The sequence below is a fragment of the Maylandia zebra genome, linkage group LG17 (assembly GCF_041146795.1).
Source record: "Maylandia zebra isolate NMK-2024a linkage group LG17, Mzebra_GT3a, whole genome shotgun sequence".
In the NCBI taxonomy this organism is placed as follows: Eukaryota; Metazoa; Chordata; class Actinopteri; order Cichliformes; family Cichlidae; genus Maylandia; species Maylandia zebra.
The window spans coordinates 18475279-18489850 of NC_135183.1; the positions used below are offsets into that span (position 1 = coordinate 18475279).

Below are 14572 nucleotides of genomic sequence, written 5' to 3' on the forward strand. Positions count from 1 at the left end.
TACGCGCACACACAGGCACTCACGTGCTCGTGCACACAGACAAAGAGTTTGCAGCACACCGTGGGGGTGTTATGATGGGGTCACTTCTATAAAGCTGGCAGTAAATAACAAAGGAGTGAAGATTTTGCAGAGGGACACCGGCCTGGCAAGTCTTCCCTTCTAGAAGAATGCATGCTTAAATGAAGATGAATAAAGGTTTTGTGAAATAACTACTGAGTCCAGTGCATCTCTGGATGCTCGAAGAATGAAAAAGAACCTGGGTAAAACTGATTTCCCAACAATAGACTTTTCATGTCAAAAATCTACATGTATAGGATAAAACAGATGACAATTGAATCAATCATTGTTTCTGACCATAGCCCAGTTGTTATGAAAATGAATATAAGATCAAATGACAATTTAAAGACAAAGTAAAAAGACTAGAGAGAGAACATCAACAATATACATTTAAAAAGCTAAAAGAAGCTAGACAACAATTAGATGAGCTACTACCATACAAGGCAGAAGAGGGTCTCAGATATTAATAAAAACTGTTATTGGCCTTTCAGCTCAGAAAAGCACAGTTCCTAAGATCAGAAATCAAGAAATGAAACTCAAACTAAAGAAATATTCAATACTTATGTAAAATATTACAGACAGTTGTAAAGGAGGAAGCACAAAAACCTCGGAAACAAAAAAAATTGAGTTCCTTAAACCCCTTAAATTGGCTAAAATATCAATGATGGAATAAACTAAATTAGTAGTACCTATCACAGAAGCTGAAATAAAATAAAAGAGTCAATGCTAAATTTAAAAACAATAAATAACCCCCCATATTATGCAAAGTAGGGCTGGGCGATATGACCCAAAATTCATATCTCGATATTTTTTAGCTGGATGGCGATATAAGATATATATCTCGATATATATTTTTTTAAGCCATAAAGTAAGAACAAAAAGAGAGTTCTTAGTCAAAGCTGTGTCCCAGATGTCACACAGGCACTTTTATTAACATAGAGCAGATGTACATAAAATTTACTCAAAAATAAATTATGAGCATTTATTAAATAATAATGCTCCATAAATAAAAGAAAACAATGTTGTTTTTGTGCATAACAAAAAGCTCACAAATGTGCAGTCAAAATGTAAACTAAAAGACGAGCACTATAACAAGGACAGATTTCACAGCTGCTCTGTTCCCAACTTGTACTGCGTGACTGACAACCCGGAGTTTGAAATCCGCTTCGCAACCACGTCTCTTAACAGGTGCCATTTATGGTCCTTATACACAGTAGGGTAATATTACGTTGAAGCACAGTACGTATCACTCCGCGAGGCTCAGCCGTAATGCTCCGACAATCCATCAAGCGCTGCAGCTCCGTAGCTTACCAAAGTCGTACTAAAACATTTTTTGACAGATTGCTGAGCGCCGTGTTCCACATAAAATCGGTTCGCGGCCATCAAGCACAACCAGAATTCATACATAAGGCGCGCTGTCAACTTTTGAGAAAATGAAAGGATTTTAGTCCGTGCAGCACCTCTGGGCTGCATGGCGTTAGCGTGGTTAGCTCGTTAGCGTGGTTAGCTAGCTAACACGTTGACGCCGTCCAGCCCCACGCACGGGGCGATGCGCAGTAACTCGTTAACGGATTTGCCGTGTCCATCTTGTCGCTTCCTGCAGGTGAAGCGATGGGGGAGGAGGGGGAGTTGTGTTCAGTGAAGGAGAGGCGAGGCCGAGTAACGTTGCGTAAAGACGAAAGTGGACGAAAGAGAGGCAAACTTGCGGCTCCGCAAGTATAATTATAACGTAACATAGACTATATCGATATAAAGGATATTGTCACATCTTATATCTCGTATAAAAATATATCGATATTTTTTAAAAACTCGATATATCGCCCAGCTCTAATGCAAAGTATATAACTCTACACTAAACTCAAGAGACGCCAAAATCATGGCTGGATGCAATTATTACAGTCATGCATATGGAAGGAAAAGATCCTATGCATATCATACCGTTCATGGTAACACCGGTATAATGTTGGGCAACGATAAGAAAATGAAATATCGCGATAGAATATGGGTAAACGCGCATGCGCAGTGCCTTTGTTTTCATATGCACATGGCGGGAAAAGCATGGCGGCAACGGAAAATGAGGAGGGCGAAAGCGGATTGTTGAATGAAACGGATGAACCAGAATTGGTTTGTAAAAATGCTGCAACTTCAGTGGTGTGGAACTGGTTTAGCTTTCGTCTGTCAGATACACAACAAAGCACTATTTTTGGTAGAGCATGCTAGCGGGCCGTCGTTATTACCGTGTTTTTTGGAAAATACGGCGCACTTAAAATCTGAAAATCGACAGTGTCCCTTATAATCCTGTGCGCCTTATTTATTAATTCTGGTTGTATTTACTGACCTCGAAACAATTTTATGTGGTACATGGCGCTCGAAAATCTGTCTAATGTTTCAGTCCGACTTTGCTAAGCTACGAAGCCGCACCACTTGATGGACTGTCAGAGAACCGCTTCAGGTTATTAGGAGTGCACATCATTTGAACAGTCTTTACAGGCCAAGCATATATCTCCATCTCTCTGTCTAACAGTAAGATGTCTGTGATATATAATAATCCAGAAACTTTAAGCCGAGCATCCCGAGGACTCCAAATCCTGCTTCCTTCCCTGAGGATGCCTTTGTGTAAAGTGAAGGCTAGGAGCACGCTGGTGTTCAGTCACCTGAGCAGCATAAGAGTTCGAATGTGCTCGACAAGTCTCAGAGTGGGTCGGCTGATAGGATAGTGAGGTGGCAGCTTCACTTCAGAGCCCGACGGCATCACAGAGTATCTGCAGGACCAAAACAGATCTGAGCTGTCAGACTTTGGAGCATTTACACATTTCTTCTTTATAATAAGAAGTTAACATGAGCACGTATGTACTTAGTGACTGTTGTGGCTGTCTTGAGCATACCTGAACTCCTCTCTGAAATGCGAGCGCAGGTGCTGAGCCAGCTGGCTGTTGTACTGCAGACAGGCCAGCAGGAGGTTGAGGCGCTGGAACAGCAGGACGGACTGAACGGGACTGGGGACCGACACTTGCAGGCCCGTCAGAACCAACACCACCTGCTGGACCTGGTAACCAATGAAGGAGAGCTGCGGGGACGGAGAGGGTCAGCGTTTGAGTAATTCTTATCATTCTGACAGAAATCACAGTTAAATCTGATGAGACCTTTACCAGGTGGGGATGAGGCTGCAGGACTCTGAGGATCCAACCGACAGACAGGAAGTTTTCAGCAGAGACACACCTGCTGGTCTGAAACACGAAGAGTTGAACAAAAACTGTGTTTGTTTCTTGTTATGTGGATATTCAGAGCTTTCTTGGACCATATCATAGCAAATAACAAATGTTTTAAAGCTATGCAATCTGTATATAGCAGTTGAACTTTTTAGATAAGTCTACTGTGTACACAAGAATAAGAATAACTTAATGTATTAAGCTAAACTGGCTGACACTTTCATATTATTCTTGTGATTTCTTATTGGCCCTGTTTATTTAATGCAGGCCAGGTGACCCTTTTCTGGTTTAAAAAGGATGGCGAGCCAACAAAGGGCAGGGAGCAGGATTCTTAACACATCATTTCCCCCGTTTATGGACAATAGCGCTTGGACATTTCTCATGGACACCCAGATAAAAATCATGGACTTTCTCTCATCAGTGTGGACCAGTGTTTTTGAATTGGTGGTGTGTTATTTATGGGGAATATTATTGAACTTGAGAAACTGTATTGCTTGATCTAAGCTACAAGACTGTTTAGTTGTCTTTGTGCACCTTAAACCGGGCACCACTGCACCAGGAGTAATTATTTAAGTTTTTCCTTTTCTTTCCTTGTTATTTTTCCTTGGTTTTGTTTAAATACATTGTACCTGCAATAGCGTTCTGTGTTGTGTGTATTTATTGATTACTGACCATCAGCTTCAGTAGCCGTTCTTTAATCTTCTGATTAATAATATTCTGCTTAATACCTGACGTGTATTAATTCATTAGTGCTTCATCAGTGTTACAGTTGTTTAGTTTTTGTAATTCCCAGGAGAGCCTGAGGTGTTGCATAAACACATTTTACTCACAGCTGAGAAGCGCCCCCGTTGTACGCTTTATCAAACTCACCACGTGGCCTACGAGCAGCAGTTCAAAGAGCAGAGAGGCGGCGGTGTCCAGATACTCAGGGAGTAAGGCCTGAAGCTGTAAGAGGCACAAGGTTTAATGCATCGAAGGCACATGAAAGACACTTGATGTGAGCAGAGAGCAGCTCACCTCTGAGTACGTCAGAAATCCTCCGCTGTGAGTTTGTGGCTGAGGGTCACATATTAAGGCAAGCAGCATTCGGGAGGCCAGAGCACCTCTGCAGGGAAACAACAGTTAATGCAGAAAAGGGAAGGTGTGCTAACATCTGGAAATGAGCTTTATAACTCTTCTCTGGGTTTCACCAGACTACAACAAAGGAAAGCAGCTCCAGCTGCAACCAAAGAAATGATAGAAAATCTCCCTGAGAATAATCACATTTATTATTTTCTCACTTTTTATTTACTATTGTTAATAGATAAACCTCACAAACACACTGGAGACACATCAGTCTATAAGCCATGAATCTGTGTACATTTCTCTCATTTTAATACAGAAAAAAAAATAAGTAAAGACTCCTCTGGAGCTCAGACTGAATTCAGTTTTTGCCATCACACTGGCATCATTATCCATCTATCGTTCAAGCCTGTATGATTCAGATTTATACCAGTTTTTACAAGAATTTTTCTTTTATAATATTTCACAAAGACACCAGTCTTCTTTTGTAACCACATCCTCTTCAAAAAGGCAGAAATCCTAAACTTCAGCAGTACGGGGAATCTCATATCTCGGCATTTTAACTTTTCCTCAGGTACTTTGGTTTCTGCACTGCCTCCAATGACTCGGACGATTTACTCCTGATATATGATTAAAAAAAACAACTGATGTTTACTCGCCACTTCTTTAGTGGATGTTATGAACTCAACCCTGAACTTCAGCCTCGTGTGATATGCCAGTGTTCTCTTCCCATTTAACTTAATGTGTCCAGTATTCATTTCATTTTGATCCTAAACCCTTCGAGTAGTTCTGTAGTCCTCTGTGTCATTGTGTATCATCACTGTGTCAGTTAGTGTATTGACTTCCTTAGATGTGGATCCCTCACTTGTAGATACATAGAAAATCTCTTTATTCCAATCTAAGCTCCTTTTAGGCCTTTACAGGAGCTGCCAACAGATATTTCAACATACCTGAAATGAGGACTGTTTAATGAAAGGAACAAACATACACTGTGTTCTGTTTACTTTTTGGCAGAGAGCAGGCTGAGTCTGGCAGCTTCGACCTCCGTCTCTCTGAACATGATGGCGAGCGTGTCAACGATCAGAGAGCTCAGTCTGAAACACAAACAGCAGAGCTTCAGTCACATGCTCATCATCATCGTCATAGCAACACACAGCAAGGAAGATATGACCTGCAGTTAGTTATTATATTGTTACTATAAATATTATCACAGTCGCAGATTCTTTCAGTGTTTTAGGTAATATTGCGGTCTTCATCCACTCACTCTGGATTTGTTCCTGAACAAACTGAATCCTGTGAATACTGCTGTTGTTGGTATAACCGCACGCAACAATAACAGGACCTGTTCTCAGTACCGATAAGTGCGAACATTAATGGGACTATAATGTAAACTTCAGCTCTTTACATGTTCTTTATTATCTACTTTATGAATGAGGAGGTGAAACTGCTTCAGGCTCGACAGGAGAAGGCAGAGAGAGGAAACCTGCCAGTGAGCAGGTTAGGTTCACAGTGTGTTATGCTGTTAATGCAAACTAAGTTTAAGTTAGCTTGTTTAAAGAAAACTCAGTTTCCCTCATCTCAGGCTTCAAAAATCTGAAGTTTTCACAAAACCCACTTTCTGGAAACAGCTGTGAAATAATGCACATCATCTCTGTAATCGCCACGCTGAATACAGTCAAAGAAACACCTTAATGAATCTGAAATCTCGCCTCTGTGGAGCTATGAACACCTGCTAAGGGGCTTACAGGAGCTGATCTGCTGTGTAGAGTCCACCGAGGCTCTGGCGGCCGTGAAGACATCCCTCCAGAGTGCAGAGCAGGAAAGTACACACCTCACTGGACTGGAAAACAGAAAATGAGTCATTCACTGCAACTCACAGGCACGTTCTGTACGTCAAACACACAGTGCCGAGCAGGTTTTATAAACTTTACCCTCCAGAAGAGCCGGCGCAGGGTAACGCTGCGGTGCGCGGCGGTCCTCAGCTCCTGCAGCAGCAGGTACATACTCTCCACGCTGCTCCCGTCCTGCAGGAGCTCGGAGCTCAGCTGGCCAAACAGGTGAGCCGTCCGCTCCCAGCTTAAATATAACATCAACATTAATACCGACGTTTGAGCCTGTTAGCAATAACAAGTTTAAATGAGCCTAAACTCGTCACAGTCCGCTGTGATGAACCTTCAGGGCTCAGATGAGGTTTCTCAGAGCAGGTCGAAATCTCTGGAAATGTTTTTATATAAATCTTTATATTGGAATATGAGCGCTACAGCTCAGCACAGCCAAGATAAAATAATATTTCAGTTCATTAAAAATATTTCATGGTCTCATTATTTAAGCTCCACTCAAATGTAAACTAAACAAATGTACGTGTTTGCAAATATTAAATGTGCAGTGAAACATCTGGAGCTGATGCAAAAGAGGTGCAGTTCTCCTGAATGTGAACTTCTGCATGATTATGCGTGGCTGATGCAGGCGGCTGTAGCTGCCAGCTGTCTGATAGGCTTCACCTCAGCTAACTGCAGTCACTGAGCTGGAGCTTTGTGGGGAGCTACCATACTGTAATCTACAGCTACTCCAGGACGCCTCGGCTTCAGTCTCAGAGAGTATCCACAGCACTAATCAGTAGAGTGGAGTCCAAAACCAGTGGGTGCCGTCACAGTGGCTATGTCCAGTGTAGTCTATGAGTGAATGATTTCTGTTTCCACAGTAACAAACTGACCTGTGACCTTTATTCTGACTGGACAAGCAGGAAGTTGTGTGTCTGCAGTCTGCACAGAACAGTTTATTACCTGATGGCAGCAGCAGACAATGAAACGCAGTTCCTCCTTCTGTAGAGCGGATCTAACAAAAGGGTGGACCTCTGAACACACACACACACACACACCTCAGAAATCTGAGCGAGTACACCATCAGACACATGTTTTATACTTTTATACTTTTTCATTTTATACTTCCTGTTTTTTCTTATTTTGTATTTTCTTTGTGTTTATGAGCCTTTCTGATCTTCTGGTTCTTGGTATTAATTCTTTATCGTTATAACTAAACTAATTCTCAGTGTAGTTACAGATTACTTTAGGGTGATTAGTTCCCTTTAGTGCTCCCATTCTGTCCTTTTATCTTTCTCGCCCCCCTTTCAGTTGTGCCTCACTTCCTGCTTCATTTTGATAGTTGTTCCTTGTGTTTGCTTTCAGTTTTGCTTCTTTTGTCTCATCCTCTGTGATTTAGCTCAGCTGTGTTTTGTTCTCCCAGCTATCTCCACTTCCCTCATTACCTTTCTGTGTCTGTGTGTATGTAACAAACAGCTTGCCTTTTGTTACATACAAAAGTTAATCCCTGTTTTCTGTGACTGCATTTAAAGTCCATATCATTACACAGGACACGCTCTGTATAACCTGCACACTGTGACATTTACTTATCTACTCCAAAAATCCACAGGGCACCTTTAAGCTCCACTTTCATATAAATAACCACAACATTTCTAAAGCTAACAGTCAATGTGTTAAATACTATTCATAGACAGTCTTCACTCACAATACTGAAGCTGTTCCACAAGCTCTGCAGGTGGAGGTAAAGTCTGGACTTCTCTGAGACGGCGTACAGGTGGAGCTCCGCCTCCCACTCCTCCTCGCTGTCCACGCAGCCTCGTCTCAGCAGACATGACAGGACCGAACCGATCCTCCTTTGTAACTGTAACAGCACACACAACAGAGCTCGACCAAATTTACAGAGACGTGTGACCCTTGTCTAAGTTACTTCAAATTGAATTTGAGTAGATCTTCATCGGAACAGCCGCACGTTTATACCTGACCACTCTCGAGGGTCTTCAGGCTTTTCTCTGAGAGCAATGGCGATGAGGCAGGTGAGACTAAGGGGGAGTAAAAGGGGGGAGGCTGCGGGACTCTCGTGAGGCCGAGAGTCTCTGGGTTCGGGCACGAGGCTGAGCGGGTGTGCTTTAACACTGGGGGGAGCTCCTCCTTCCTCCATTGGCTGCTGGAGAGAAGAAACAGCGCAGACATCAGGTTTCTGTGAAGTGTCTGCATCATCAACTGTGTGAGTTTCATGTCGTATTCCAGCTGCACAAAACAATTAAAAACACTTTCCTGATCAGCTAATGGTCTCGGTTGCTAGTTTGAAGTCTACCTGAACACAACACAAGGTTCATGTAGTAAATTAACGTCACACTAGAGCCAAATAAGCCTCTAAAATATGCTTTGCTTTTCAGAACTTCTTTATTGTTTTTCTGCACAAATGTTGCAGCTTAAAAACAGAAAGAGCTCTCAGGTAGATTCACACAGTCATGATAGTCGTGCTCCTGAGACTTCACGCTGTCAGCTCATCCTTAGGTTCAACTTTACAAGCAGTCTAAGGTTTGGGAGTGGCAGTGAAAGAAAAGTGTGTACGTTTAATGACCTACCGGGGGTGAGCACAGCTGAGCAGCAGGGAACATTAGCGTGAGACAGCTTTTACATTTTATGCTGTTTGCGTCTGTTTTACAGTGCTTCGTCGTTATCAGGCAACAGTTCAATGACAGTAAATCTGTTCCTTCCTCCCTCCATCTCCTGCCTCATTCACAGAAGAACTCAAGGAGGATCGGAGCCCCGCATGCAACCAAGTAAAAATGCAAACTGTCCAGCAGCGAACCAGCAGGTCCTCTTGCTGTGGGAATTTATAAAAACGTGTTTGGAAAACACATCTCTACATTTCAATCATCAGTGGGCACATTCTGCTGAAAAAGGATAAATGATGGACCAGCAGTACCAGGTGGATGTTACCTGCTGCCTGGTGTGTGGATGAAGCACTGCAGGTGTGATATTGAGGAGCAACACTGGAGTCACTCTGTGAACATGTTAATGAGCAGCAGGTAAACTAGTCCCTGGAGTAAATAAGTCATGAGCTACCTGAGACACTGGGGTGGTCATTACATACTCAGGTAAAGTGGCTCAGCTGTTAACAAGTTCACAACAGACAACCACATTACAGTGTTGAAGTATCCCACACATAAACTTTCACTGTCTGCCTCACTCCTGCACACTCTGCAGCTTCTAAAATGATTATAACCAAATTCAACACTGGCATTACGTAATGTGTTTGCAGGGAGGACTTAAAAGCCTTTATGTGTGAGTATCCTCAAATAAAACATGCTTCTGAAGTGTGTCTGTGTTTTACTCACCTCTCTGTGGAAAATCCTGTGGAGGAAATGGAAACACAGGATGGCTAGAGTTACAGATAAAGAAACAAGACGACACATAAACCTCACTGGTGTCTTTCCAAAGGATCAAATCTCTGAAGAGACCATTCCACATGTCTCTGACTCGTCTTACAAAAAGCATAAACTTCAGTCTGATATCATTGCGTAGCATCATCAAATTACATAAACTGTCTCAGTTACCTTGTAATGTGCTTGTTATTTCAGGACAGTGGCTGTTTCGGCGAGAGGACGGGGCTGCAGGAGGAAGGCCCTCTTTCTTGGCTCTCTTTAACCAATTGCGTTGCTTCGCTGCAGGTTTTTTGGTGACGTAGACGATCCGTATGTGTTGGCAGCGTTCCTGATGCTTCCCACTGAGGAAATCTGGGATGTCGTTCACCTGTAAAAAAAGACAATGCTGTAAAGATTATAAAATGTGACAATATGAGGGAGCAGAATCAGAAATAAGACAAAACCAAGCGGTGCAGAAACGAGTCGACAGAAAACTGACATTAGCGCATCGATTCTAATGATTGACTATTTTTCAAGCAAATTTTGGTTTTGTAGAAACTATTAATCAAACTATTAATAAAAAGATGAATCTATACATTATCATGAGTTTCAGCCCTTAAAATAAAATCGGATATTTACAGAATAACAAGATTAAATAAAGATAATGTTTATATTTTGTGCCATATACAACCTTTGAACATATATACTGTGCACTTATAGTGGGTATTCTCACATCTTTCATGGATATTGATCATCTGCTGTAGACTGATTTTGATCCTGTGTGTAATAAAAGGATGTAGGATAATCCCACACTACTTCAGTAATCTTGAGGTCCGGGCACTGGGGGGTCCGATCCATGACTGATATCACTCTACTGTGTGTTTTTCCCTCCTGACAACATCTCATCTCTCCCTCAGATCTGGTTCAACAATTTTCAGTCGTTCTTGTGTCATTTTAATAATCAACCTTTTCTCTGTTTCCCTTCCTTAAGAACAGCTTCTTGACAGCCGCTCTTCCACTGAGACCTTTTCTGATGAGGCTTCAGTGATCAGCAGCTGATCAGCTGAAGGTCCTCCTCTCATATTTTTCATGGATATTGATCATCTGCTAAAGATAGATTTTAAATCTAAGTTTTCAGCTAACAGATCTTTGTGAATAATGTTGTTGTTGTAAAAATATTATTTTGTGCCTGTGAAACTGTGTCATCTTTGGCAACTTAATGACAGAAAGAATGATTGTGTTTTTTATGACACACTGCTGTTGTCATAAAATAGTAAACTGGTTCTTTGCTAATATTCTGTTATGTGTGGAGACAACACTGGTTCATCTGAGTTAAGATCCTTTTTTATGCTTGGATCATAGTTACTTTGAAAGCCTGGAGAAGTATTGCTAAAGAGCACTTAAAAAAACAGCAGAAACATCTATAAAATACAAAGAAATCAAAAACTTCTGGATTGTATTTTGTCAGATTTTATCTTATTGAGTGACTCTAATTTATTTAACTGCTTTTTCAATGTTGCATTGAATATGTTGGCGACTGCTTTGTCACGGGAACTTGAATAAAGCACGTCTCATCTTCTGAGCGGCTTTAATTTTGCGTTTGCCAAAGATCGCGTTACAAAAGACCTGATTTCTGTTTGTTACAGTGAGCAGGTTCGAGTCCCAGTAAGTTTCCATGAGCTCCCAGTGCTCTGAAGATCCTCCACAAAGTGGCTAAAGGGTGGTGCTGAGGCCATGGAGAGGCCAGCACAGGTCATCAGGTGGTAATCTTAGAGTTAATGCAGATGGGATTAACTCTGTTAGGGCCGAGTTAAACCTCTGACATAACGAGATGAAGTTAGAGGCTCGGCGTGACTTTTGCTGCATGTATTGCAGCTCTGTATTATGTGGCATTGGAACTATTTTAAGCTTTTAAAGTTTAATTAAAATCTGAGGATAACAGCTTCCTCATTAACGGTTTGTCTGTGCTGCTCTTTGGCAGGTTGATATACATGAAGTACTTGAAACGGTCACATGGGCAGCCCTAACAATAAGTACATACCAACATTACTGACAGCTGTTAATCATACCTGAGTCCTGCTCCGTGATTGGTTTCCAGGCTTCCTGCAACTCAGGTGCTCTGAGGCTCAGTGCAGCTCAGTATGAGCAGACATGAAATATGCAAACCAGAGCAGGTGTTACGCTCTTGTTCTCGCCATCAGCAGTAAAAGTGAGAAGTGAAACCTATAAATCGAACTAACTCGTGTGTAATCTGAAGAGTTTAACAGGGATTAATCAGCAGAAGCCGGTTAGTCAGTGAACGCATCATGTGACATGCATGTAATCTAACGTGCTTTAGTCGTGGTTTGGCTGTCACTCAAGGTTATGTCAGTTAAGTCTCCAAAAACCTAAACTTATTCAGTTTACTGTCAAATTAGACAGAAAAAATTGAGCTTTAACATATTCTGCTAATAGAACTAGCTCTAAAGATCCACTAATTACCTCATTGGGTTCAGCTTTAAAGATGTCACAAGTCAAAAATAATAGAAATCTATGGGGTCCTAATTATAAACTGCAAACTTCATCCATATTTATCTCTAAATGTTCTTTACAAATCTGGAGCTTGGTTTTAAACCTAAGCGTGAAGAGTTAAACGTCAATATCAAGTTTAGATTTAAAGTCTGACTGTAAATTCTCATCTTTACGGCTCTGGTCAGAAAAAAGCTAGACGAAAGGCCAGAGCCATTTAAATGTGTGTGATGCTTCTTCAGCCCTAGCTCTCAGCCAAACTTCACTGCAGGAATATCAACCAAAGTGCAAACAGGTCACAACCCTTTGGGCTTTGTTTTGCTGTCTTCTCTGGTTTGTTCACAGTTTAGGTTTCAAAGATAACTGAGATTTTCCTTGACTCAACATCCACTCTGTGATGTCAGTCTGGAGATTATTTCGTCTTGATGCATTCTCAATCATCCAGGTAAATTAATCTCCAAAGGTTGATTCTGTTCATCTGGATGTAGCGTTTTCAGTGGGAGAAACGTTTCGTCACTCATCCAAGTGACTTCTTCAGTCGACTGAAGAAATCACTTGGATGAGCAGAATCAACCATTGGAGATCTGGTGAATATTTGTAAAAGAAATACAGATATTTTCTTCTACAGCCACTTCAAAATGTAGGCCTTGTCTTGTCCTCTTTCACCTGATGTGATACACGTTGCAGTTTTGACACAAATCCCTTCTGAACACATCCTGTAGACTCATTACAACACAGCTTCCAAATGCAATGTTAGGATTTAACTATTAAAGTTTTCGAGCCTTTACTGAACAAACGAGACATGAACACTTCACAGTATGCCTATTTTCTCGATTCATTGATAAATATTTGGTCTGCACAACAATATCCATGACAGACATTAAAACAGTCACGTCATCATTTAAGATAAAAATACTGGAAATGAGTGCTTTAACTCTGTACTGTTTCTTTTAAAAGTTTACTTTTATTTACCTTAAAAATAACTTACCTTAAACGCCAATTTAATAGAAAATCCAATAAATATGGTAGAAGGTTTTTCTGTTGATTTTATATCAATATTAAAAATACATATATTTTTTTTATCATTTATTGAAAAAACCCGACGTCTTAGGTCTTCACAGTATTTACACTTATTTTCTCCAATAATAACAAATATCTATCGGCAAAATACTAATTTTTTTTTCAAAATATCGTATCTTACTTTATTAAAATCAGGTTATAACAGGTCATGTTCAGATTTTTTGTTTGTTTTTTCGTTTAATAAAATCAGCTTTTGGATTTTGTGTCGGTTAATTAGGGCGGGATTAATGCAGTAGAAACAAAAATAAATACTTTTTTAAATCACTTTTTCTGTTCAAACTCACCAGCTCGATGTAACGCACGCGCCTGAAGCTAACGGCTGCCGTGAGAGTGCGTGGCGAGTACTCGGTGAGGTACACGCACTCGTCGCTGAGCACCACGTGCATGTACACCTTGTTGATGGACTCGGACAGCACCACGCACGGCTCGTAAGCCCGGATCCGTTCGTACACCCTCCGCTCCAGCTTCCGCTGCAGGAACGAGTCCAGCCGCGCGTTCCGCCGGCACAGCAGCGACCCGGAGCCGCTGTGGGCCATGACGGGACCGCTCCGTGGAGCCGCCGGTAACGCCTCTGAGATCTCAACCGCCGCTTTGTCGCGAGGCAGGTGCTCACAGGTCCAGCTCCATCCGGTACGTTTGAAAAGTCGAGTTAAGATGAACACACGCCGCTGGTTCTGTCCCGGTTCTGGACAGTGAGCTGTAGGTAAAGCGCCAATGAGTGCGTCTGCTCTCTGATTGGTCAGCGAAGAGGAGCGGAACATTGCTGATTGGCCAAACGCAATAATTATGTAGTAATTACTGTACTTAAATAATATATGTCATGATTAAATAAATAAGTATATATATATATATATATATATATATATATATATATATATATATATATATATATATATGTATATATATATATATATATATATATATATATATATATATATATATATATATATATATGTTTTACTGAGCCGTCTGAGTGAATAAATAATGATGCACATGAAGCGTGTCGCTCCCAGTGAAGGGATGGAAACTTACTGGGGCTCGAACCTGCATGCTCACTGTACCTCTTTTTACATGTTTTATACAAATAATGGTTTGATATGGAATTAAACCTCATTTTATATTTAACATTAGTTATTAATTAAATGATTCTGTTTATTCATAATATTTTGGGGGAATATTTGTTAATTTCTCATATTTTATTTGCTTAAAATAGATTACAGGTTGCAGTTTTATGAATTTCTTGTGATGGATATTAGCCTATAAATTAGATTGTTGTAATTTAATAGCATTATAAAAACATACAGTCTGCGTTAAACCTTTTGAATGATAATAAAATATTTTTTCTTTTAATTTCGATGTTGTTGCACTTTCTGACTCTTACCACTAAGAGACGGCAGACTGCAGATTATCACAGTTTCTTCCTGTCTCTCTAACACGGTTCAGTGAAGAATAAATCTTTGTGCTG

At 40.9% G+C, this 14572-nt stretch overlaps 1 protein-coding gene across 1 annotated transcript; it reads right to left on the reverse strand.

The window, feature by feature from the left end:
• Positions 1 to 943: 943 nt before the first annotated feature.
• On the reverse strand, positions 944 to 13806 carry lg17h12orf56 (linkage group 17 C12orf56 homolog). The gene is made up of 14 exons (XM_076876240.1): positions 13392 to 13806; positions 9712 to 9907; positions 9493 to 9508; positions 8126 to 8312; positions 7854 to 8009; positions 7112 to 7182; positions 6260 to 6404; positions 6074 to 6168; positions 5333 to 5422; positions 4284 to 4371; positions 4137 to 4211; positions 3207 to 3284; positions 2943 to 3124; positions 944 to 2819 (listed from the first exon to the last, which is right to left on the reverse strand). Exons 1-14 carry the CDS (start codon positions 13641 to 13643, stop codon positions 2708 to 2710), a joined length of 1743 nt encoding a protein of 580 aa, XP_076732355.1. The 5' UTR covers positions 13644 to 13806; the 3' UTR covers positions 944 to 2707.
• Between the last annotated feature and the right edge of the window lie 766 nt (positions 13807 to 14572).